The sequence below is a fragment of the Cardiocondyla obscurior genome, linkage group LG09 (genome assembly GCF_019399895.1).
Source record: "Cardiocondyla obscurior isolate alpha-2009 linkage group LG09, Cobs3.1, whole genome shotgun sequence".
NCBI lineage: Eukaryota > Metazoa > Arthropoda > Insecta > Hymenoptera > Formicidae > Cardiocondyla > Cardiocondyla obscurior.
Window position 1 is genome coordinate 1,757,209 of NC_091872.1, and position 26,937 is coordinate 1,784,145.

General features: G+C 38.4%; 2 protein-coding genes and 1 long non-coding RNA gene across 3 annotated transcripts; all 3 read left to right on the forward strand.

The window, feature by feature from the left end:
• The first annotated feature begins 3,626 nt into the window (after window positions 1-3,626).
• On the forward strand, window positions 3,627-5,963 carry LOC139105294 (uncharacterized). Its single transcript, XR_011546159.1, has 2 exons — window positions 3,627-5,258; window positions 5,339-5,963. It is a non-coding gene; the product is annotated as an uncharacterized lncRNA (long non-coding RNA).
• Window positions 5,964-7,485: 1,522 nt separating this feature from the next.
• LOC139105303 (uncharacterized) lies at window positions 7,486-8,661 on the forward strand. Its single transcript, XM_070661317.1, has one exon. It carries the CDS (start codon window positions 7,486-7,488, stop codon window positions 8,659-8,661), a length of 1,176 nt encoding a protein of 391 aa, XP_070517418.1.
• A 5,843-nt stretch (window positions 8,662-14,504) lies between these two features.
• LOC139105304 (esterase E4-like) lies at window positions 14,505-17,445 on the forward strand. The gene is made up of 8 exons (XM_070661318.1): window positions 14,505-14,612; window positions 14,797-15,079; window positions 15,200-15,421; window positions 15,608-15,825; window positions 15,931-16,102; window positions 16,429-16,743; window positions 16,942-17,086; window positions 17,162-17,445. Exons 2-8 carry the CDS (start codon window positions 14,854-14,856, stop codon window positions 17,322-17,324), a joined length of 1,461 nt encoding a protein of 486 aa, XP_070517419.1. The 5' UTR covers window positions 14,505-14,612; window positions 14,797-14,853; the 3' UTR covers window positions 17,325-17,445.
• Window positions 17,446-26,937: the final 9,492 nt, after the last annotated feature.

The following is a 26,937-nucleotide window of genomic DNA, read 5'->3' on the forward strand; positions in this document are numbered from 1 at the left end:
CAATTAACGCGAATGTAGAATCGAAGTACATTGCTCGCTCACGCAGTTGTGCACACCGGGCACATATCACACGAGATTATAACAAACGTTGCGGCTTTGCAATTCGAGCACCACGTACCGTAGAGGCTGTCATAGGATCCTACAACGTGTTTGCGAATCTTGAAGATGGGGTCATATAAATCGTATTGCATCGATATCAAACAAGAAGCGCACACGTTGTATTCTCGCTCGTCACCGTAATAAAAATATATAGCGCAAAATTTCGTACGCGGAGTAATCGCGCTTAAATTCTGCAAATTGATCGTTTTCCGCGTAGTATTTTCAACCATTTCATCGTCGTCGGTGTTGCAAGCACTATCCTCCGACAAGGGATGAATCTCGATTTCTTCATCAACTTCGATTTCTTCATCAACTTCGATTTCTTCGTTGTTCATTTCATACATAGTCGTCGATCGCTCAATCACTAATGAGATTCACGCATTGTGACAAAAGAGGTATAACGAATGCATTATATCCTACCCCTACTACCAATTAATCATGTGATTTCATTTCTTACCCTCTCACAAATTATATTGAGTCATTTGCTAATATTAAAAAAACCGTTAGTAAAAACCGTTAGCTTATCTTTTTCAGATAAAAAATTCGATCAATTTTGTGGCCCGGGAACTCGATTGAAGGAACGCATAGCGAGAGGTGATCGAGGCATCAATCCGTTGGACGAAGCGTGTCGCGAGCACGACTTGGCGTACGCGCGAAGCAACGATCTCACGGACAGACACGCAGCGGACAGAGAACTCGCCAAGAGAGCGGGAAAACGCGTTATAGCGAGAGATTCAGGCTTACGTGAGAGAGCCGCCGCAGCAGCCGTGTGGGCTGCGATGAAAGCTAAAACGAAAATTGGCATGGGTATGTCTACTACGACTAGGAAAAGGTTGAGGACTGTGAGAAACAGAACGATTACGAAGAGGCGGAGAAGTACGATTCGCAAAAAACGCATGCTTCCAACAGCAAAGCGCGGCGGCATGCTGCCGATTATTCCGATTCTCGGCGCAGTCGGATCGCTTGTCGGTGGAGCTGCGAGTATAGCGAGAGCTGTAAATGAGAGAAGAGCTGCGCGCGCAGCAGCCGGTGGATCCGGCGTACATCTGGCCCCGTACAACGGTGGACGGGGCCTCTCTCTCAAGCCGTACAGGTACGGCAGAGGTACGACTGTTGCGAAGAGAGGAAGAAAAAAAAACGTCGAGAAGACGTTAAAAATGCCCACGGGTGCTACTACGAACGTGCAATTAAATCATCTGGCCAGACGTATGCGCGTTCCTTATTTCAGAGGTGTATTTATGCGCGACGCCCTACCTACGAGTGGCGCACGTACAAACGAGAGCGGTATCGTGAACCTGAATAACGTGACGGGTCCGGGGACTCACTGGGTAGCGTACGCCAAAAGAGGAGATCGCGTCGCGTACTTTGACGGCTTCGGTAATCTCCGACCGCCTGTGGAATTGGTGCGATATCTCGGAGTCAACGTCTCATCGATAGAGTACAATCGACGATCTTATCAAACGTACGATCAGAGTATCTGCGGACAGCTGTGTTTACGTTTTTTAAGTACAATCGACGCGATTACGTTTAAAAACTGACGTCGCGACGCACTTTGCCTCAGTATCACTTCAAACATGTCGATCACGCTCACGTTAACCGGTAGGAGCAGTGTTCTCCATTCGAGCTACTCACCGGCGTTGGATCTCAGTGACGGTGATTACGAGCTCGGGCTCACGGACTTTGCGACTTACAACACCATACCGAACGTCGATTCTACGAACAACAAATTTTACTATGGCACGAACGGTAAAGAAATTACGATTCCCGAGGGATCGTACGAGATACAGGCCATAGACAAATTTTTGAAACACGCGATGCCGCGACAACGCGACACCGTCGATGGAAATCGTAATGAGAAGAGCGAGAAGAATGAGAAGAATGAGAAGAATGATGATTTCTCGATAGCGATTCGCGCCAACTTCAACACTATGAAAAGCGAGATCAAATCCGCGTACGTAGTGAACTTTTCAAAACCAAACTCGTTGGGACCGCTTCTCGGATTCTTACCGCATCGCGTACTGCAACCGCGAAAGTGGCACGAGTCCGACTTACCGATCAATATAATCAATCTGAATATTATTCGCATCGAATGTAACGTAACCGCGGGCGCATACTGCAACGATGAACGCGTGCACACGATTCATGAATTTTCACCGAAAGTGCCACCGGGATATAAGATCACGGAAACGCCCACACAGGTCATTTACCTACCGATCATCGTGCGATACGTTACGGATCTCACGATACGCGTCACCAACCAAAACGGACGACCGCTCGACTTTCGCGGAGAGGAGATCACCATCAGATTGCACGTGCGACTACAACGACAACGACAACGATAACGTGGCATGTTAATACCGAACGAAACAAGACGCGTTACGACGATCAGTTTCGGTACTGGTACGATTCAACAGCCTGAACCGCGACAACATATCGCTGTAAATAGCGTTGGAAGGATAAGAAGAAGAAGACTAACCGAAACAAACGTTGAATTTCTGAGATCGCTCGGATTCGCTGTGCGAAATAATTTTATTTAAACGATGGCCGACATTCTGAATATCCAAGACGAACCGGTCTTCGACGATCGAATCGTCAAGATTGAGACTCACGCATACAATCCGTTTGCCAATACGACGTTCGGATACAGCGATGAGATAAGAATACCGATACAGCAACAAGATCTGTACACGCTGCCGCACGAGAGTTTTCTCTACATCGAGGGAAAATTAACGAAGGGCAAGGTGGTTGCGGGAGCCGACGTGATCCTCGGGGACAACTGTATCGCCTTCATGTTCGATGAGATACGATACGAGCTCGACGGTGTGGAGATCGATCGTAACAGAAACGTTGGCGTAACCAGCACGCTGAAAAATTACGCGACCGTTTCATCCGACAGGAGCGTGATTCTGCGGAACGCGGGATAGCTCGGTCCCACGATCAATGCGAACGGTTACTTCAATTTCTGCGTACCGCTCAAAATGCTGCTAGGATTTTGCGAAGACTATAGGCGCGTCGTGATCAATGCTCGTCACGAATTGATTCTTATACGAGCGCGCAACGACAACAACTGTCTAGTGGGCAGTTCCGCGCTCGAGCCTAAAGTTGACTTGCTGAAGATACAATGGCGTATGCCTCATGTACTTTTGAACGAAGTAAAGAAATTGGCGATGTTGCGCACCTTGGAGAGCGGCCGATTCGTCAGTATGGGTTTTCGCTCATGGGATCTGTACGAGTTTCCGCTACTGCAACTCACGACCAAACACTCATGGGCCATCAAGACCGCCACGCAACTCGAGAAACCTCGATACATTATCTTTGCTCTGCAGACGGGTCGAAAAAACGTTATGTCTGAAGACAACAGTCGTTTCGACAATTGCAAACTGACCAACGTGAAGCTCTATCTCAATTCATAGTGCTACCTGTACGACGATATGAACCTCGACTTTGGCAAACGTAGATACGCGATTCTCTACGACGCGTACGCGCGTTTTTGCAAAGAATACTACGGCTACGAGTATCTCGAACCGAATCTCACCGTCACGTCGTTTCTGCTCAACGGTCCGTTTGTCATCATCGACTGCTCGCGTCATAACGAGTCGGTTAAAACCGCTACCGTGGACGTGAGATTATAGTTTGAATGCAAGGACAATGTAGCGCCAAATACCACGGCTTACTGTCTCATCATACACGATCGTTTGGTTCAATACAATCCGTTGACCAACGTTGTACGTAAAATCACGTAGAAATGATCTTCGACGTGTGTATGTAAAGCGGTGAATCGACGAACGTTGCGTATTCACTTCCATTCCGTCGTATGCGTAACGTCGATAGAGAGAGAGATTGTCATCGTCGTCATGAAACCATCAAAGTATCAACCGTCTTGTTGGTGCGAGAACGCGAGTCGCATGAAGGAAAATAAAGCTACGCAAACGGATCCTAGACCGACGGATCACTTATTGAACAGAGGAATGACGTATCGAGTGACATCCACGGGAAACACAGTGGTTGACGTAGCCACGCAAACGGATAAGAAGTCGCGAAGCGAACGACTTCAGGAACGCGTGACGGATTTTGTCTCGAAGCATTTAAAAAAGTAATACAATTTGGAAAAGAGGGGATAAAATTAAAAGATTGACGAATACGCTCGCGCGTGTTCAGTAACGAAATTTCCTCCGATCGAGTCGCATCGTTATCATCATCATCATCATCATCATGTCCACGCCAACGTTCGTCGATCTCCAAGGATATCCCATCGGACGACGTTTCGTCGTGAAGGAAGCGGCGGTGCTGCGAGGTGGTACCGTTCTTGCGCATTACGTCTTTGCAAAGCCTATGCCATGGGGTGTTGTATCGCGAGACGACAGACGCCTCGTTACCTGGTTGGTACGAAATCATCACGGTATAGCGTGGGAAGACGGGGACGTTCCGTACAATCAGGCTAAACGCCAGATCATCAGGGCCCTACAGAACGAGGAAGATTGCTACGATCACGCCATCGTATACGTCAAAGGACTCGAGAAACGCGATTGGCTGCGAGATATGCTTGAAGAGGATTACTACGGCGACGACTATGACGATGGTCACAAATTCTACACGGACAATCTGATCGTCAGAAACATCGAAGATGATTTCGAACATGTTGAATCACTTAGCGATTTAAACGATTCGAATACTTTCCGCTGTAGGAGACATTCCAAAAATTGCGCCGTGCAAAATGTATTTAAATTGTACAATTGGTGGCGTAACCGTCAAAATGATGATAATGTATAATTTTTGAATAAACTTTTTTTTCATACTTATACTTCTGCGCCTTTGGATTATTTTACCCCTCTCCTAATTACCCTCTCTCAATTACCTTCTACCAATCACTTTCTCTTAATTACCCTCTCCGATAATTTGTCTAACTGCGTTTTATATTACCCCACTCTATGCAAAATTTTAAATAATGAAAGAGGGGATTTTTACAACCGTCCTCGACTCGAGGTACCCTCTGATCGTGCGATCAGTACATTTTTCGCTTTGGCCGCAACAGCAGCAACGATTACGACAACGTCTACGATTACGTCTACGATTACGAATACGACAATGTATTACACCGAGAGAAATTGCTACAAAGTGCGTCGAATTGATTGCGGTAATGAACCCTCCTCATCTCACGAGTAAGTATTTTTTATTATAAAAATTATTTACTTTAAAATTAATATATTAATATTCACGATTGTTCTTATTTAATTTCCAGCGATCCACCGAAACGATACGTGACGCGCTTACTATGCAGGCGATACCCGCTGACCCGCACGGGATACAAATATCTCGAGATCGGCGTGAACGTTGGTCCGCGTAGTTTTGTGGAGATCATCGTAGGCGATAATCGAGGAGATGAATTGTCGATGTTGCTTGACACCTGGAAGGAACTCTGCGAGCATCGATGGACAATTCAGAATATGCTTCGCGATCGACCGAAGCAACCATACGACTGTTTGAACATAGGTTCGCTCACAGTGCGAATATGTTATATGAACGAAATGAAACTTGTGCGACTTGAATCTCTCGACGCACGTATGGCTATGACCGAGGCTACGTTCACGCGAATGTTGGATTTTGATGATTGCGTCGCTTTGAAATTCAACGTACTCACCAAAGCCCTACCGAAGATCGACGACAAATACGAGCAATTTTGTAAAATCGCTTCCGCATCAAGAAGTCGTACCGAAGCGGTGAGCGCTGTACGCAGCAGCGATTCCTTCGACGAACAACAAATTATAGATTGTGAAATGCTTGCGATTATAATAAATGTGTAAGAAAAAAGTATAATGAAATATATTGTATCGCATATTTAGAAAATATATACTTTGTAGTCTTTATGTAACATTTTTAATTATTTCTATTCCATCCTTCATCTTCTTATAATTGTGAGGCGTAAGTCCACCTCGTGAATCCGCCTTGTTCGTATGTAACGTATGTATCTGAGAGAGAAAGAAATAAGATAAGGAGGAGCGATTACCCGGGGGGTGTGTACAGCGTCACCCGCATTCGAATCGTATAAGCGCATAAAAGAATCGTTGATAAACGATAGGCGGCGCTTAACGAGTGCGAGCGAGAGGAACGATGAGCGCGCCATACTTTGCGTTCAACGGGTGCGAGCGAGAGAAAACGCTGGGCGCGCGACACTTGTGCGTTCAACGGGTGCGAGCGAGAGGAGACGATGGGCGGCGCGAACGAGTGCGAGCGAGAGGGACGCTGGGCGCGATACCTTGCGATCCGCCGCTTGCCGCCGCCGTCGCCGCCCGTTGCCGCCGCGACGCCACACGACCCTTTTAAAAATCGCGACTCTTTTGAAAAAATCGCGACTCCTTTGAAAGTCGCGATGCCGCATAAACATGCCGCTGCGCGACGACACGCTTATCATTTTTAAAAATAATATTGCATTTCAGAGTTTCGATGTTGTTATTATTTTCTAAACAATTCGTTCCTAGAATCGCCGACACAGGGGCGATTTATAAATACCACCCCTCCCCGCATGACGTCATTACCCCTTGCCCTAGGTCTCACAGACCCAGAACCGTTAACACCCCCCCTCCCCGCGTGACATTATCACCCCTCGCCCTAGGTCACATGGATACTCTAACACGTAGTGATCCAGAACCGCTCCATGCGTTCAACGAGTGCGAGCGAGAGGAGATGATGGGCGGCGCGAACGAGTGCGAGCGAGAGGGAACGATTAACAACCCCCTCCCCGCGTGACGTCATTACCCCTCGCCCTAGATCACACGGATACACTAACACGTAGTGATCCAGAACCGCTCAGTATACATCTACTCAATAAACATTTGTGGACTGTTAAGTTCTCGAGTAACCAAAGGAAAACGGAAAGCTGTGATTTCTAATATACAAATTCAGGTAATAAATATTAAAAAGGTTCTTAAAAAATTTTTGGAATTGCCTGATACATTATCTAATATTTTACTGCACATTGAGGATGCAAGCGTAGTGATGCGATAGTTTCATATAATCAAAGTGAAGTGTGGAAAAAAATTGAATTAAAATTCGAAGGAAAATTAGTCTTACCGTTATTATTATATTTTGACGATTTCGAAATAAACAACCCTCTCGGCTCTCGCGCTAACATACATAAGCTCGGTGCTGTCTACTTCTTACTACCATGTATTCCATATGAATACAGCAGTACCTTGGATAATATTTTTCTTGCCCAATTACACAACACGGAGAATCACAAAAGAGCTGGTAATGTTAAAATCTTTCGCAATGTTATTGATCAAATTATTGACCTCTCGAGTAATGGATTATCTATAATAAATATACATGGACAAGAACAAACTATTTATTTTTCTTTATTAGGTATTGTTGGCGATAATTTGGCAATAAATGAAATTTTCGAATTTAATACTAGCTTCAACTCTCATAATTGGTGCAGAGTATGTATTGCTCAAAAAACAAAAAAATCAAATTAAAGAAGATCAGCATTTGCTACGAACCGTTACAAATTACAAACAACATTGTATTAATTCTTGTAGTGGCGTTAAAGGAGAATGCGTTTTTAACGAAATACCTAATTTTCACATTATCGAAAATGCAACTGTTGATGTAATGCACGATATATTCGAGGGTATCTGTAGATATGAGATTGCACAATTATTACATATTTTTATTTGTAAAGAAAAATTATTTTCTCTCGATATCTTAAATAGTAGATTACAACATATTGATTGTGGACGAAACTTTTCCAAAAATGTACCAATTGCAATTTCGAGCAATGTTCTAAAAACACAACATTTAATAATCTCTGCGTCGGAAATGGTGTTTTTGGTTCAACATTTAGGTGTTCTTATCGGTGACTTAGTTTCTGTTAATCATAATGCTTGGGAAGTTTTCCTGACTCTCCATGACATTATTTGTATTTTAATGAATTCAACGTTCACATCTGCAACAATTGAATTGCTTGAAACATTAATTACTGAACATCATTCATTGTATTTACGAGTTTTTAACGAAATGCTGAAACCTAAACACCATTTTTTACTGCACTATCCCCGTGTTATCAAACAATTAGGACCAGTTAAACATTTATCGAGCATGCGATTTGAAGCTAAACATAAGGTATTCAAAAACAATGCTAAAGTTATAATGTCGCGTACAAATTCTCCTTATACTTTGGCATTGAAACATCAGCTTTCTTTGTGTCACAAATTTCTTAGTGAAAAAGGATTCTCAAAAAGATTAAGTTGGGGACCTACATTAAAGATATCAATAAATAATATCGCTGATTATTATAATTTTAAGCATGTTATTCCGGTAGGCATCCAAATCAAATACATACTTGATACTTGGGTACAATTTAATGGAATAATTTATTATAAAGACGCTGCCATACCTATATGTTTAAGTGATAATATTGTATTTGGTAAAATTTGTTATTTTATTATCGATAAGACAGATCAAATATTTTTTGTATATGGAGAATTATTTACCAAAGGTGCTAATAAACACTATTGCGCATACGAAGTAATAAACACAAAAGTTTGGAAAGTCATCAAGTTTTAAGATTTGGCTTCGTATAACGTACAAAATATAATTGCCATAAATGAAAAAAACTATATTTTATTTAATTAATTATATAATTGTACGTGATGTTCTCTCTTTTGTACTATTTGTAATAAATATAATAATTACATACTAAGATATTCTGTGCATTTTTATCATTACGTAGGAAAATGAATGTAGAATAATAAAGTAATTTATTTTCAAAAATATTTAGGTTTCCTGGGCCTTTGGAACAATTATATTGTAAAATTATGATTTCGAAATTAGAACAAAGAAATAAGTATACATTAATATAATAGTTTAATGTATAGTTATTTTTTTGCTCTAATTTCGAAATCATAATTTTACAATATAATTGTTCCAAAAACCCAGGAAACCTAAATATTTTTGCAAATAAATTTCTTTATTATTCAAAAAAGTTGTAAGTTAAATTAACCATATAATAGGCTCCAGTGAAATAAATATTTAGTTCAAATGAAAGGACGTCGAGTAAGATAAACTAAATATTTTAACAAAAGAAACAAAAGTATTTTGTTAACTTTATATACTATTTAATTTTTTGAATTATATATTTGGATTATTCAATTCCTATATTACATTTTTTTCAACAACTTTCTTAGTATAACAAACTTTACCGATATTATTTTCATACATATTTTAGTTAAAAACACAATTGCATCAATACATGAACCATAAATTCTTTTCATTTATTTGAATTTAGACTTCAATCAATAAAATATTCTTGTCTGTTAATGAAATGTTTTAAGAACCAATGTATCCGCCTAAATACAACAATTAAATCTTTTGTTCATGTTGTAGAAAATTTATTCTTAATAAAAGAATCTTTATTTGGTTTACTCTTATAGTTTATTATATACTTTATACATAATAAATATTTAGTTACTGTAAATGAACAGAATTGTAGAAAAACTATACAATTTGGAGTATGAATAAAGTTTTAATTTTAATAAAACACATTTTTCTTGATTTAATAAAAGTTGTTTAATAAAATAACTAAAATTTTGAATACAGCATTTATTAACAATGTCTACTGAATCAAATCAACTAATATTGACGCCAAATTTTTCATTAAATCAACGACAGATTTTCTTCAGAGAAATAAATATTTTGTAGTTTTAATTTTATATTTAGCTGCACATATCACAAGTTCGATTAAAGTAACGTAATTTTAGATGCTTCGTAATTCCACAATCATCAATTTCAACTGAATATCAATTAATGTAACTAAATATGTATTTCGTTAAACTTCATATTTTGTTTTTTAAAGCAGTCTTTTAGTTTCAGACAGAAGAGTTTGGTTTATTTAATTAATAGTTTCTTAAGATAACTGACGCTATCTACAAATTAAACAAATATGTTTATATATCAAAGCCTTATTTAATTGTATTAACCGCAAATGGTTATATTAAATACATACTTTTTTTACTTTAAAAATGTTTTATTTAAAATGTTAACAAATTATTTTGTCTAATTTGGAATATATTTTTTTGCACGTATGCAAACAAATAATTTAGTAAGGTGAAATAAATTTTACCTTTTTTAACTAAATTTTTTTCTCAGTGCAGCTGTTCGGCACGCGGGCGCGGCGTGATCCCCGCGACATCGACTCACTAAGCGGTGACAGCGACGGTTATTATTTTCCTTTCTGAACAATGTGATTTTCTATACAATCGTTATAAATAGAATCCATTTTTAAACAAAAACTTTTATAATAAAAATTGGCTCACAAAAACTCAAATGCTTCACGACTGAATAGATTTTCATCTCACAGCCTCTCTTATATATATACATTTTGCATATTGATGCATTTTTTAACACATGTCGATTTGACAGCATTTTTTAAATGATTCGCACGGGTATATGTCACACACACCTTAAGATAGTAGATGATAAAAAATGCTTTCGTTTTCTTTCTGACAGTCTGTAATGCTCTTATTTTCAAAGAAAGATTTGCATGAGTATATGTTTTAAATGTTTATATTATATTTCAAAAATGTTTATATTAAATATATTGTTTATAAGAAAAAAAATATTTGCAAATTTATATTTTTAATATAAAAATAATTTCACATTATGTGCAAGAATGCATCTTGAGTTTTAAACGTGTAGCTATAAGAAAAATTTGCATAAGTATATGTCGCATTTTTTCGAGATACATCTTTTAAATGAAATAATTTCTTAATCTCTCATTGCATGATAAAATGCATCTTAAGTTTCAAACGTGCTAAACGCTGTAAAAAGATTCGCATGAGTATATGTCACACCTTCGGAATTGCTGTTGATAAAAAAATGCTTTCGTTTTACTTTCTGACTGTCGGCAGTGAGCTCACAGCTGTAGCCTGTCAGTCGTATGCTGATTTTTTCAAGTGTAACGTCTAATTTTCTCTCAAATGGAAAAGTGTTCGTCGCTACTGCATATTCTTGCGCGTCGCGAGTTGGGGGATCGTACCCCATTCAGTACAGGTGGTGTGTGGTGTGGTACACACCAAAATCACAGTTTAGCTCAATTTAGCTTATATTTAGACAATCGCTTATGTCGTGAAAGCAGCCGTGGTGGAATATTAATATTAAACAGAACTCTTCGTTCAATTCCTGAAAATCCCGTGAGTGACAAGCGCATATATGTACTTGATAAGCAGATAAACTTGTGCACCCACATAAAACAATCCGTTTTGGCGGACAGCAAATTGTTGCCGATAAAAAGAATGCAAGAAAATTAAAAAACGTAATTTTTTATTGTATTTGTAATATATTAACGGTTGTTGCTAGCGCGGGGTGTTGTGAGGGGGAATAAACACGGGTTCTAACTCAGGAGCGTTGAGGGAGGCGAGGGGACGGGGAAAAAAATCCGCGATGAGAGGAGCGCGGGGAGAGGTAGCCGTAGGTGGGAAGAGACGGGGAGGGGGGTATCTGTCACCCATTCATACCCCCCGTCTCTTCCCACCTACGGCTACCTCTCCCCGCGCTTCTCTCATCGCGGATTTTTTTCCCCGTCCCCTCGCCTCCCTCAACACTCCTGGGTTAGAACCCGTGTTTATTCCCTACTTACTCCTATCGGCCATGGTTGAAATCAATAAAAGGATAATGGAATAAAAAAATAAGGAATAAATGAAAGCACTGCCCTGTTTTTTGTAAGACGTGTGCCGACGATGCCAGGATTTTCCACCCGCTCTTTGGTGTGTTGATTGATCCACAATCGTTCTGGTCGTGCTGTATACGGACAAACTGTCAATTGCGAGATCCGTCTTCGAGGTCAGAGGCCGTGACCTCACAGGAGGCACCAAAATGTTTTGTTCAATGTCAATAGGTTCAATGTCAATGTTAATATTCACATTGTCTTTTATTGATATAGAAATACACTAATACTATATGTGTTCAGCACACGCGCACCTTCGTCGTTTTCTTATGGTCTCTGCACACGACAACGCCTGAGAAAACTTAATTTCTGAGTCGCGGCAAAATCTCCGTCGAAATGACGGCTTCCTGGGTCGTGGTTAAACCCTACGACGTCGCCTCAGGAAGATCGCTTTCTTTCGCATATATCGCACGCCTTTTAAATGTTCGCTCGACTTGGTTCGCTTCGAAGCTCGCATTCGACTGACTTCTCAAAATCTGTTGCTATGCTTCGGGTACGCGAAACCGGGAGGAAAACGCCGTGATTGGTCGAAATAATATCACGACATCCTTTTCGATTGGATATCGGCGACTTATTTGAAGCTTAAGAAATTTGCGGCTCTCGTAGATAACATCTTGCGCCTTTGCCGACTCGTAAAATTCAAAATATCTTTCTTAAGCGGCGAACCTTTAGAAGTGCGGCGTCGTTTTACTTGTCTATATCGGTCGTGCACGACAACGCATACGCATATATATTGTCACGACATCTTCCCTCGTCCGCGAGGGAGACAGTCGCAATCAAAAAGAGACGGCCGTGCACGGACGAAAATCCGTGCACCGTCGTGACACGAGGGGAAGGGAGGGAGGAGGGGTCGCGGTGCCTCGGCCGTATCCCGGCGCGGGACGGCGGGATCCTACACGAATGCAATTTTTGGGCGCCAGGCGCGTGCTCAGCCGCGCCGATTTATATCCCGGATCGGTTATCCGTTCCTCGACAATTAATACCGAACTCGAATCGCCGTCACGCGCGGGGGCTAGCTCATCCAAACGGAGAGGGGCGGGGTATCACGGGCGGAATTCCTCGGACCAACGGAAACGACGGCACAAAATAATAGATACGCGAACAAAGCGAATACAGTTTTCAGTCCGTTTATTAACACGCAACGGAACGAGACAAATATGACGAGTGACAAACAAATAACAAAATTTTCATAATCGTACGCGGGTTTGATCTATGTGCGATCACCTAGATCGAGGCTTTAGTTCGAACCGCTATTAGATCGCCACGAATATCTCCCGTAGCTCTAGCGCCGGACCTGATTGTTTTGGTGCCGGCCACGCGCCTCCCGTACACGCGGCGGGTTTTCGCGGGACGCAACGACACCCAAGAACTCACGCGTATGATCGCCCGTCGTAAATGAGACCGCGTGATTTCTTTTCCGACCTCGGCCGCTGCCGAGGGCTCTCCGTGCGGACGCGACGGACGACAGCTTTACGTGTAATCGAATTAACCAACGCAAACGAACCGTCCCGGTAGGTCTCACGGGGCCCAGTCACTGGCCCTTGGACGCCCGTCGGCTGCCACTCGCTAACGTTACGTCCTTGTCTCGCGACAAGGATCCACCAAAATAATCTAAAGGGCCCGCGTGCCCGTTTTATGTGGCCGGGTATCGTCCAAGTCCGCGTTGGCCTCCCCGGGAGGCGAAGGGCGGTACAATACAATAATTCCGCAATGCGGGTGGAAAATCTCACCGAATAAGCGCTCACTGACTTCTCGAGACGTCCTCGCTCTCTCTCTCGCACTCTCGCCCTCTCTCTCGCTCTCGCTCTCGTTCTCGCTCTCGCTCTCGCCCTGGTCGTCCTCGCTCACTCTCGCTATCGCTCGCTGGTTCTCGCCGATCGCTCGTCTATCACGCCGGTCTACACGGAAGAGCCAGGACCGCGCGAATTTTCGGCACGAGGCCCGGCGTATCCCCACTCCCGCGTCTCGCGGATTTTTCCGCGCGCCACGCCGCCGATTTCCCGCGAGAGCCGCTGCCCTCACAGGGCCCTATTGGTACTAATAGGTTGGCGCGAGCTTCGGATAAGCCGTTATCGCAACAATTCCCCCCGCAGGTAGTTCTCGGCGCTTTTGTGACGGCCGCGGGGAGCTGCAACGAAGCAGCGAGAGCCGCCACGTCACAATATATATACAGGGTGTCCCACCCCATCTTGACAAACTCACAGAGTTAGATAGGTCTCGTAGATACAAGTCAATAAGTTCTATGCCATTTTGTACAATTCTCAACCATTATTGAAAAAATAATTAAAATGTGTAACTTAAGAGCGACAAGGAAGCTGCGGGCGTGTGAGCGCGACAGACGAATGGCGCCGTCGTCTGTCGCGCTCACTCACGCGTAGCTTCCTTGTCGCTTTTGCGCTAGACAAATAAATTTTTTTTTCAATAACTATCGTGAATTTTGCAAAACGGCAAAGAACTTATTAATTTGTGTCCACGAGACCTATCTAATTCTGAGAGTTTGTCAATATGGGGTGGGACACCCTGTATATTCAAGACGCTACGGAACAAAGTCTTTTTATTATTTCGTTGCGTGGTCTATAAATAAAGATATCGCGATGTTAATTTTGGTTACAAGAGTAAAATTATTAAGATTCTCCATCGTCATTTTTACGTCTCAAAAAATGTCCCTTTCGTTTTCGCGTCGCTAGATGGTGCGGATTGATTTATCGACTGTTTGATAATATTATCGACTCTGTTGATTGACGTATGAGTTTGACGTGTGAGGTTAGTGATCCGCAGTGATCCGTTAATTAAGGTAAGTTTGACTAATATTATTTAAATGTTATTTATAGTATATATATTATTTATATTACAGATTTATATCGTCCATTGAAAAATAAGTACCTTTTTGTCTGAAATAATTTTTCGAAAAATGTCATCTTAGCCAGCCTGTATTTGTAAGCGTGAATAATTTTTAAATAAAAGATATATATTTGCAGGACCCGGTACCGTCGGAACCATGGCTTGGCGGCAAGAATGCCTCGAAACATGGAAATATGTCTGTTCAATTTGATATAATGGTAAAAAAAATAGTAGGCGATGAAGATTGCCTCTATCTTAATGTATATACTCCAGACATTATTAAAAAACGTGCAGTTATGGTTTGGATACACGGAGACGGTTTCTCCGTGGGATCCGGTGATGCTGCTATATATGGTCCTGACTTTATTGTTCGGAAGGACGTAGTACTCGTTACGTTAAATTACAGATTAGGAGCTCTCGGTACGTTGCATAATAGTTCGATACAAATATGTTGAACACTTGCATACAATTTTTGTTTTCAGAATAATAACCATGAATTTTAAATAACCATATTTGTGAGTAAAAGATGCATTATTTTAGGCTTCTTGAATTTCAATGATAAAGTGGCAACAGGTAATCAAGGTCTAAAGGATGTGGTTATGGCATTACGATGGGTTCAGAGAAATATATCACAATTTGGTGGTGACCCAAAAAACGTCACGATCTTTGGTGAAAGTGCTGGTGGAGCTATCGTTCATTATTTAACTCTGTCTCCGTTAGCTACAGGTACTGAATACTTTTTGTACGTATGTACAATGATATAAATTAGCAGAGTTTTTAAAAATTAATATTAAAAAACTTATATCAGCCATTTTTTCTCAGCATAAAATTTTAAAATGATTAAAACAGTAATGACTTAGATAGTCAATCAAAAAAAAAAAAGTAATAGCAAAAAGTTTCTAACAATTAATTAAATTGTTCTAAATTAAACTTGACTGCATTATACAGGTATATTTCATAAAGCGCTATCGCAAAGTGGCGTCGCCACGAATCCGTGGGCCTTTACTGACAATGAGTGGACAAACGAAGCGACGAACAAAAGTTTTCAACTTGCCAAAAAACTTGGGAGAACTACATCAGATCCTAAAACTGCCTACGAATTTCTTAAAACAATTGACGCGAAAAAACTCGTCGAAACTACATATAAACACTTTACCAAAGAAACAGTAAGCATCTCAATATTTTGTGAAATTATATTTCACCCTAATGCAGTCGATTACAAAACAGGTGGTATGAAATATTTTCGTTAATTTATATTTAACCTTTTTCAGGATCCTCTGAACCAAATTGTAATATTTACGCCTACTTTAGATTACGAATCACCAGATCTATTCTTTCCGGAACACCCACTCACGTTAATGCATCGCGGAGTTAAAGTGCCATTTCTTTTAGGAAATACCAGTAGCGAAGGGTCTTTTTTTATATGCAACAACCTCTTCGGGCGTAAGTGCATTTGCATACGCATTTGCTAAATATATTTCTAGCAGCTGTAGCGTATGACTTTTCATACTACGTAACCTATGCAGTCTGCTGAGAATACAAATTGATATTATGCGCGTCTGTTGTACGTCGTATGTGTACTATCGGTATTAAACCAATATTTCGTGACTAATGCTAAATTAAATTGTTAACGAGTTACGAATTTTTATCAATCGCGAATGATCAAAGAATTTTATGCATTAAAATTATTATTTTGTTCAAAAATAATATTCACGCGGACGCTTTGTGTAATCTTAGAAAATAAGAAAAAAATTTTTTTATTGTTTCAGATATAAGCAAAGAAGCTCTTGAAAAAGTTGATTCCGATTTTAAGAGTACTATAACGCCTAGACTTTTAGCTACATTACCAAAGATACCGATCACAGTCGAAGAATTACGATTTTTATATTTTCGTGATAAAGCTATATCGGAAGAAACTCTAATGGATTATGCTGATTTTCTTGGCGATGCTCTGTTTTATCGCGGTAACATGGAAGTGGCCGATGTTCAAATAAATTCCGATGAAGCGCCAACATATTTATACAAATTTTCATATGATTCTGACTCTTATATTGCAAAGAAAATATTCGGAGTTACGCTTCCAGGTAACATCATTATTCTATTTAAAATCTCATAAAACTCTCTAAACAATATTAATACATCTGTATTATATTTCAACATTAATAAGCTAGCTGAGCTACATACAGTATTTTAAAAAATTAAAAACCGTACCGAACATTAGTCATTGTTTTAGAATAAAAATTTTATTTTTAAAATTAACCGATTATATAATTACTTTATAGGAGTGTCTCATGACGAGGACATATTTTATTTATTTTATCCTTATATGATGAAAGAAAATAATGTACCACCACCTGACTTTAATTCGGAAGACTTTAAAGTAATAGATTACTTAACGCAAATATGGACAGATTTTGCCAAAACAGGGTATAATTAATATTTTCCAATCATTAAGAAAATTTTGTAATTATATATTAATATTTATCTGTATTTAATTTGCAGAGATCCAACGCCTGCTATTACAGATTTAACTCCAATCAAATGGGCTCCATTAAAACGTGGTGATGTGTACGATTATTTAAATATTGATATCGAACCTCGAATGGAATTTATTCGCAAAGGAGAACATCGCAGCGATTGGAAGAATATGAAACATAAATTATAAAAAAATTTATATACACTGGTCATTATACATAAAAATTATGCTTTTTAATTTCTATACTTGTAATAAATATTTACTTATAAACTTTATATTTAATAAAGATTACAAAACGCACATGAAAATTTCAAACTTAAGAAAAATTATTTTTTTTTAAACCACATTCTGGGTTAATTTAAAAATTCAATCATTATTTCACATTAAAGATCTCCTTAAAGAATATCTTTCATTTTTGTTTTCATATCAGTTAATATTTTCTTTCTTTAAAGGAAAATTGATTCTACATTCAACTTATATTGCTTTATTATTTTTACCATTATTGCGGTGTGTGTCGTATAATATACCTGAGAGATAAATGAGAAGTGAAAAATAAGCAAACTTGTAATACAGTCTACAATAATGAGAAAACTTTTATAGTTTTTCATTTTAGGATAATGCACCTGATCGTTCTTTCGCTATTCTGTATAGTCTTCTGACAAGTTCAACTATGTTGCTATCAATCGTTTCGCGAATTTTCTGATCGAAGCGAACGTGCATAGGTAAGAAATGCGCTGGAAACCGCAGCACAGCGATCCTAAGTTCGTACATGTATAAAGAATTATTGCGAAACATTATGTAATCGAGCGGAATTTGACGAGATTTTATTTAAATCCAACCGGTTAGACCGATTGTGTGAGACTGTGCGAGCGACAATTAATTAGTGCGTGCGAGTGACGTTTGAAATTAGTTGCATACGAACGACATCAAGTTGCGTGCCACGCTCGACCGAAAACCGAAGGAGCAGAGCTTTCGTGCTGGATAACAAAAACTTTTTTTGTTTTTATCGCGAATTCGATCTCCTTTGTGCTTTGCACATCATATATATTTCAGAAGTAAATGTTCTAAACGCGCAGTGACCGTGTATACAGGTTTATTGATTTAAACTAAAAATATTTGAACAGAAACTAAAAACTAAAAATATTCGCATTGAAATTATAATTAAACAATTGTTACGTCTCCGACTCCGCGTCTTTTTTTTTTCGACGTATATTAAAATTTTAGTTAAGGGGAAGGTAGACCGTAGTCCATTGTAATATAAAAAAAAGGAACTTCAGAGCCTTTCAGAAAATAATTCAACAGACGTCCACATATTCCGGGACAATTTGTTGCGTGAAAGCATAAAAAACATACAACAAATTGCGAACGGGCGCCAACGGATGTCAGACAAAGAATTTGTCTAGACATAACACAAAAGAATCAAAATTTAAGAGCTCATAAATATTTCAACTTTGATAACCTGTCTGTCATAGGAAAAAGAAAATAACTTTTTCTTAAAATTGTAATTGCGTACCGATCCCGAGCTTTAGAAAAACCAAGGGCGCGAGAGACCCGAAATTACCGGAGTATGTGACGCAGGCAAAGGCAATAAAAGTTACCCTACCATCTTTCGATGGAAATGATAGAAAAATTCTGGAAGGCTCGGAAGGGGTAACTCGTTGAAGCGGGGGTGCTTCGTAGGCACATTACTTCCTTAAAACCAATGGATTTCGGGAACTCCTCACCAAAATCTAGAAACTAAGGGCGAAAAACTTAAAATAGAGAAGGGATGAAGTGCGAGTGCCCAATAATTTTGAGACAGGAAAAGTGGAAAAATAAGCTCTGCAAATGAGAGATTAGAATCTCAGAAAAATGAAAATTCGGGAAGAGTCCTCCCCTTTTCTGAGCTTATAAAATCTTGTGCTCAGGCTGAGCACGCTCTCTTGCATCTCAGCTACAACCGCATAAGTTTACTTAAACCTTACGTGAGTGCCTTGAGTGTGCAAGCCAATCCGAATCTATCGAAGAAGCAGTTTGAAGATCTCCTAAAAGTAAGTTCCAACGATTTAATATGTATCTGGGCGAAAAACACGATTCCACTAAATGTATTTATCTTAATTAATTGTTTTCAAGTGTTGTCTGAGAGAAAGAAATGTCCGAGTCGAGGCTCCGCGGTTTTGATTTTGTTCTGATTGTTCCCGTGATCCGTTAAATGTGCGAGAGTATCTGCTTCCGAACACCGGTTGAGACATGCTGTCGAATAACTAGTGATTTTCTGTGGTTAACGCCGCGAAATATTGCTGGAACTTTGGCGACTGTTTTCAGCTAAAGAATCGGCAAGCGATTCTCGCCGAAGATAGATTACGCGGAATCTCTCATGGGCGGGTCGAGACCTTCGGAATTCGTCGGTGACGAATCTCCTTCACTCCATTGTTATTAAACTTTCCAAAAATTCAGTTCAAATTTAATTAAAATCAATTAATAATTTTAGTGGAATCTCACAATAAGAAAACTTTGAAGAAGAGTCGGGCGCGGCGGAACAAGCAAATCAAAAATTTGAGGGAGCTGGTCCGCCGCTTCTTCATACAATATCTTCTCGCGGCGGCACCAAGTGAAGAGGTTTTCGTGTCTCCCGCGCGCCACGAGGAGAGACCTTGGTCTCCTCGTCCGGGCCCTCCGCCACCATCTCCTATCCACGGCGATCCGGAGCCGTTGCACTGTTATTTCCCGGAAGAAGAGGAGTGCCGCGACAATTCTATTACAAAACCTTCCGACGAGCGCAATCTTTCATCCCAGTCCACGAAGCCTGGATCGGAATTATTCCGCCCCACGACTCCTTCTTATACTCCGAATTCTTCCCTCGTCTCCGAGCCACGGTTTCCCGGAGATGAGCCAAGAGCCTGCTCCTCTCCTCTTTCACCACCTCCTTTTCCCTTCGAACCTGAGGAAGCCGACTCTCTGGGTGAAGATGACTCTATCTCTCTCCCAGGAGTAGACTTCCCCGATCGACCTCCATCTCCGGTCCCGAGTATAGAGATCCTCGAGGAGCATCCAGAGCCGAGAGAGGTTATAGATCCTCTCCTGGAGCTCCTCCGCAGGGCCTGTACTCCGTGGACAGATCCTGTCCCGGAAAGGGCCTTCTCCATCGGCCCTGACCACTTCGAGCCAGAGGAGATCAGGATTCAGGCAGCTCGGTCTGATCCTGATTCTCATTTTTTCATTTACTATCCCGGGGTGGAATTTCCTTTCCTGGCTCCGATGCGATTAATTGACCTGGTTTTCCCGAGATCCACGGTGAGGGTGGTGGAAATCGAGGAGGTCACTCTAGATTAATAAACACACACACACACACACGCACACCCTTACACTCATGTAAATATTGTAAAATACTCAACGCCGCCATGTTAAAATTATATCTATTCATTCGCCTACTACCGTTTTCTTATTATTTGATTTGTTCAGTAAAAACTTTCACTTTATTTTTATATTTTAAACGAGCTGTATGAGTTTTCTGAATTGTTTATTTGTCATGTATGCATTACTTTTGATTTTTGTAATTAGAGTCATTTGTTTTTAATTAAATTGTTAATTTAGTGTTATTAAAATCGTAATTTAATTATTTTATTATTACCCTAAACTATCCTGTCTAAGCGATCAATCACGCCCGGTTCTATCCCAGAGAATAAGGATTCATTTCCTTTCTCTAAAAAGAACCACTTACGCGCTCAATTGAAATCCGAATAATTATCTGCGCGTAAAGTCGTGTAGATTCGAATTTCGAATCACACATAAATTCGGTGGTACGTCACCTCCCTACCCTACCGGCAAAGTCCATCCCGAGGAATTCCTTCCAATTAATTAATCAAACAAAATTAACCTCTCCGACGTAACACAATTGAATTCTCTTGAAGTCTGAAAAAAATAATATTTATATTAATAATTTTTATATTTTATACTATATATTTATTTATGTATTAAATCAAATCATACTTACATTTTTTAGTATAAATACCATGATTGTACTTTGCTGTCGTTGCGTTTTGAAGCGCCTCGGCTTCGGCCTCGGCCACGTCCACCGCCTCTGTTCCGGCCAGCTCGTTGCCAGCGAGGAGCTGAAAAGAAATATTATATTAGTTATTTGTAAAAACGCTTTGTATAATGAATATACTTACGTCTGTTTAATTTTTCCTCCAAATCTTTAATTTTTTTCATTAACATTTCTACTGTTGTTTGCTCCTCTTCTTCCTCTACCTCCTGAAAAGGAGATGAATGCCCTGTTTCGTTCCGTTTAATACTCAATATTAGGCGAGGTTGTTGGCTCGTGGATTCGTTTGGACGTTGCTGCTGGGCAGCTGCCCCCTTGCATGAAGGACACGGCTGTTGCTGGGCAGCCGTTTCTTTGCGAGCAGGCGGCTTCGTATTTTCTACTTCAACGTTCATTTTTTCCATTGTACTGAAATATAAGACATACATATTAATAATATATTGCGTTTAATTTTATTGATTATATTTTACCTTCGTATTTTTTCAAAATTTTCAGCGTCGTCTAGGTCAATTAATAGTTTGTCTTCACCTATGTCTTCAAGGTTCGCCATTTTAAATGTATTGCAGCATTTGAAGGGAAAAACAAAAGTCAATCGCGATTTTTATATGCGATTTACAATAAATTGCAGTATAGTGTAGTTCTTTTACGATGAGTTTCGTAACACATAATTGTTTGTTTATAACCGCTGTCATTATAAAAGAGATATTTTTGTGTTGTGTGATAGTTCTGCAGAATTTTAATAATTAAAAAGGACGGAAGACCTCAGAAGCAAGATATTACGAGTATTGCAGTAAGTAGAAGATATTGAATTAATATGTGAATAAAAATTAATGTATTGAATTAATATTTGAATAAAAAATAATGTACAAAGTTTAGTTTACAGACACATTGTCAGCGTAAAGTGTCATCGAGTCAGTGTAAAGTATCATTGAGTGTTCGTCAAAGTGCAACGACAGCCGTCGTAAGATAATTACGTTTTTTTATGCTTTTTATTGCTTTTCTCTTGCTAATTACCGCTCTCTCGTTCTTTATTATTTGATGCTTTCTCTCATTCTATTTCGCGTCTTTATGCTTGTTTGTATGCTTTTAGTAATGTTATTTTCTTATCATTTTGTCGCTTTCTTAATTTCCGTATTTTTTTTACTGCTTTTTTTACATTTTTGCAGTTTTTACGCTTCTTGTTTTTATGCGTATTTATTAAGGACGATTCACTTTTCGTGGTTTTTTCTTACGCTTCTCGTTTTAGCCAATCAACGCGTTTTAATTTATTTATTTAAATTTTTTCGTGTTAACTCGTAGTTTCATCAATTTTCTTGCATTTTTCGTCACTTTTCGCGTTTTTTATTGCTTAAGTACAATTCACTTTTCGTGTTTTGTCACTTTTCGCGTTTTTTGATTGCCGTTTTTTATTTCTTAAAAACGATTCACTTTTTGTGGGCGCTGATTGGCTGAAATTTTCAGCCAATCAACGCGTTTAAATTTATTTATTTAAATTTTTTCGCGTTAACTCGTAGTTTCATGAATTTTCTTGTATTTTTCGTCACTTTTTGCGTTTTTTTTTTATTGCTGAAGTACAATTCACTTTTCGTGTTTCGTCACTTTTCGCGTTATTGCTTTACGCTTTTTAATGCTTCTCTCGTCTTGCAATTTCTTACGCTTCTCGTTTTTATGCGTTTTTACGCTTTTTAGTGCTTTTGATTGCCGTTTTTCATTTCTTAAGGACGATTCACTTTTCGTGGGCGCCGATTGGCTGAAATTTTTGGCCAATCAACGCGTTTAAATTTATTTATTTAAATTTTCTTGCGTTATCTCGTAGTTTCATCAATTTTCTTACATCTTTCACCACTTTTCACGTTTTTTACGCTTTTTAATTATTTTTATCACCGTTTTTCGTGTTCTATCTATACGCTCCGTTGTTTCCGCGCTATCTGTTCTATCCGTACGCTTTGTTTTTTCCGCGCTATTCGTTCTATCCGTACGCTCCGTTTTTTCCGCGGTATTCGTTCTATCCGTAAGCTCCGTTCTATTCGTACGCTCCGTTCTTTCCGCGCTATCCATTCTCTATTCGTTCTATCCGTACGCTCCGTTTTTTCCGCGCTATCCGTTCTCTTTTCTTTGCGTTATGAATGCAATTTCTTTTTCTTCTTTTCAGGTCGATTTGGAGAATTTTTTTTTAATAAAAGCGGCTGTGCGCTTACATACGTAGGCTGCTGTGCGCTTACAATCGTAGGCTGCTGTGCGCTTACATACGTAGGCGGCTGTGCGCTTACATACGTAGGCTGCTGTGCGCTTACTAACGCAGGCGGCTGTGCGCTTACATACGTAGGCTGCTGTGCGCCAAAAAATATAGGCTGCATTTGCGTCAAAGAGTATAAGCCGCATTTGCGCTAAAGAATATAGGCTGCAGTTGCGCCCAAAAATATAGGTCGCATTTGCGCCAAAGAATATAGGCTGCATTTGTACCCAAGAATATATACTTTATTTGCGCCAAAGAATATAGGCTACTTCTGTGCCAAAACATAGGCTATTTTTGTGCCAAAGATTATACGTTGTATCTGCATCAAAGATCATAATCTGCTTTTGTGCCAAAAAATATAGACCGTTGTGTGCCTGCACAAAACGATTGCTTTGTTGTTTATAAATACTAATTAGTAACTTAAATAACATGTTTTCAAAACAAAAAAAAGTCATTTTACAACTTAAAGAAAAAAATAAAATTACTCGGAGAGATTGGTTAAGTGATGTCCATATGGATCTTTTTAACAATCTGTTAGAAAACCATTCAGATTATAAACCTGTTTCAACGTGGCGGATACAATTACCACAAACAATAAATTCTGTCTTGCCGAACAAAAACATATACAAATATTATATAGTCAACAACATTGGGTATGTAGTTATTACAATACAAAACGTATATTTATTTATGATTCATTAAATTTAAACAATGTACATGAAGATCATTTGATAATGTTATCAAGGTTGTTTCCAACATATAATTTTCAAAAAAAGAATTCAATTATATTTCCTTCTGTTCAGAAACAACCAAATAGTGACGATTGCGGTGTTTTTGCCATAGCTTTCGCCGTGTCGTTATTATTCAATATAAAACCCGAGAAAGTAAAGTATGATTGGAGTAAAATGCGTTTGCATTTATTAAAAATTTTTGAATCTAATATGATAGAGCATTTTCCACAAGATTTGCAATGTGGCGTAATACAGAAAGTGTTACCATTAGCTGTAGTAAGAGCAAAAGAGTTAGACGCAACAAAAAAACGTATAAAACGACAATATGATAAGAAGCAATTACAAAAATTAAATAATATTAATAAAAATAAACAATGTCAGCAAGAAGACAATGTACATGATAATAACCAAGTGAATTATGCACAAAATTTAAAGAGATGTGCTATAAAACGCTGTCAAAATTATGAAGATGAAAAAAATAAAGGTGCTGAAAAGCGGCGTAAATATGAAAAAGATTCGGTTAATAATATTGTTAAACAGAGAAAACCATGTAAACATAATAAGAGAAAAAATAAACGTGCTAAACAGAAAGAAGAATGTGAAAATAGTAACGAATATAAAATTGCTAAACGGAGAAAAAATTATGCACGGAAAAAAGAAATTTATCGCATAAAAAAACAATGTCTATACATAAAAAATAAAAAAAAAGAACATTTACAAAAACGAATATTTTATTTTTTCAATTCAGAGCATGAACAAAAAAGACAAAAAGCGTTCTACAGGTTGCACTCGGAGCGTAAGTGGCTTTATAATAAAAAATACTACCAGAAACAAATATTAGAGTACACAGTTGCAGAGAAAAAGAGTAATTCTGTCAAAAATATTTTTAAAAAATATGCAAAATTTAGATCCACAAATTATTTAAGAACTCATAATTCTTTGGAGACATATGTGATACATATTTTATACAAACAAGGTATTACTAATAGTAATAAATCTTATATTGAAAAAAGATTGAAAGCAGAACAAATTGTTCGGTGGTGTTTCAATATTAGAGATACTTTAGTTCGTGATATGTATAAAATATTAGCTAAACTCAAAAATAGATCTGAAACATGTTTGTCTGTTGCTGCAGAATGTATTGCAGTTGATAACAAAATAAGTGCATTATGTGGTATATCTAGATATACAGTTTCGTCTGAAAATTATTTCGTTGATTCGACATAGTGATATTAATTCATCCGAAGTTAATGTAACGGAACCTTTAATGTTAAATACGAGAAGACAAATTGTTAATATGTTACCTTTGGTAGAGGCTCGAGCAAAAAAATCGTGGTTATGCGGTACTTTATGTAAAGTTAATGATCCGCTTCTAATCGAACGATATCAAAAATTGTTAGAAGCTATAAATGAGTGTACTTTAAGGAAAATTCCGGAACTAATGCAAAGAATTCACGATTGCACTGTAACAATTTTTGACAAAAATTTAGAAAATGCTAAAAAGGGTCACGCACATAGCTGTTACATTAATTTAAATCTTTGTAAAGCTATGTTTATTCCAGTTCAATTATTATCACCGCATTTCCCAAAAGTGAGATATATTAGACGTTTGCTTTACCAACTTTATAGCTCTTATCAAAAAATGTTACAGTTGGACGAAGCATTAACTTGTGGTGAAGTTGATAAATTACAGGAAATTATACGTCCAGCACAAGAATTAGCGGATATTTACAAGCATCAGCAAAGTGATACAATTATGAGCGATGATGATATTATTTCTAAATATCAAAATGCGTTTAAAGCTTTGAAAAAACGTTCTCTTGATACACCACGATATATTTGTATATCGTGTGAAAGACTTTGTTATAAGAAAAATATTTCTAAAGTTAATAATAATAAAGTTCAAACACGTAGAAGTAATCCAATTTGGAACGATTTAATGGCATATGTAAATCAACAAAAAATTAATACTGAATACATATGTCATTATTGTGATAAGAAATTTCGTAGCGGACTGTTGCCTGCTTATTGTATTCTATATAATTTATTCGCAAATGATGTACCGGAGTGTATATCTTCTCTTAATAAATTTGAGAAAATACTTATACAGAGAGCTAAAGCTTTTCAGACTGTGGTTAAAATGGGAACAGTTTTTCATAAGGTAATTCCAGAAAGACAAAAAATACAAAAAGTTAAAGGTTCAACTTTTCATTTACCAATTCCTTTAGAAGAAACTTTTAATAAATTATGTTCAAAAATTGATCCAATAAATTTAAATCACGAATTAGTTAAAATCTTAATTAGAAATATTCCAACTAAATCAAAAATTATTTGGGAAGATTTAGTGGATTTAAAAAAAATATATCAAGCTTTAAAATGTTTGAAAGTTCATAACTTTTTATATTCTGGCATTGTACTGCCCATAACACATATTCAATTAAATTTAGGAAGTCTTAATAACGTAGAATTTCATGCACAAGAAACAAAAAATGATGCAGAAGCTCTATTTTAGGAAGAAAATGTTTTAAATAATTCAAATTTGCAAACGCAAAAGATGACAGATGATGAAGTTCCATTACATCAGCGCAAGGCTATGTTGACTCAAAAAGATGACAATGAGAGTTACTACGAGCAATATACTATATATCCATTATATGAATAAAGAGAAAATAAAACTGCAACTGCTTTGTATCAAATGTTAAAAATTCAAGATGTACCTTTGGATAATCGTGAAAAGAATTTGGATTTGATGTGTTTTCCAGATTTATATCCATTCGGTAAAAATGGACAATATGATGAAAAAAGACCAAA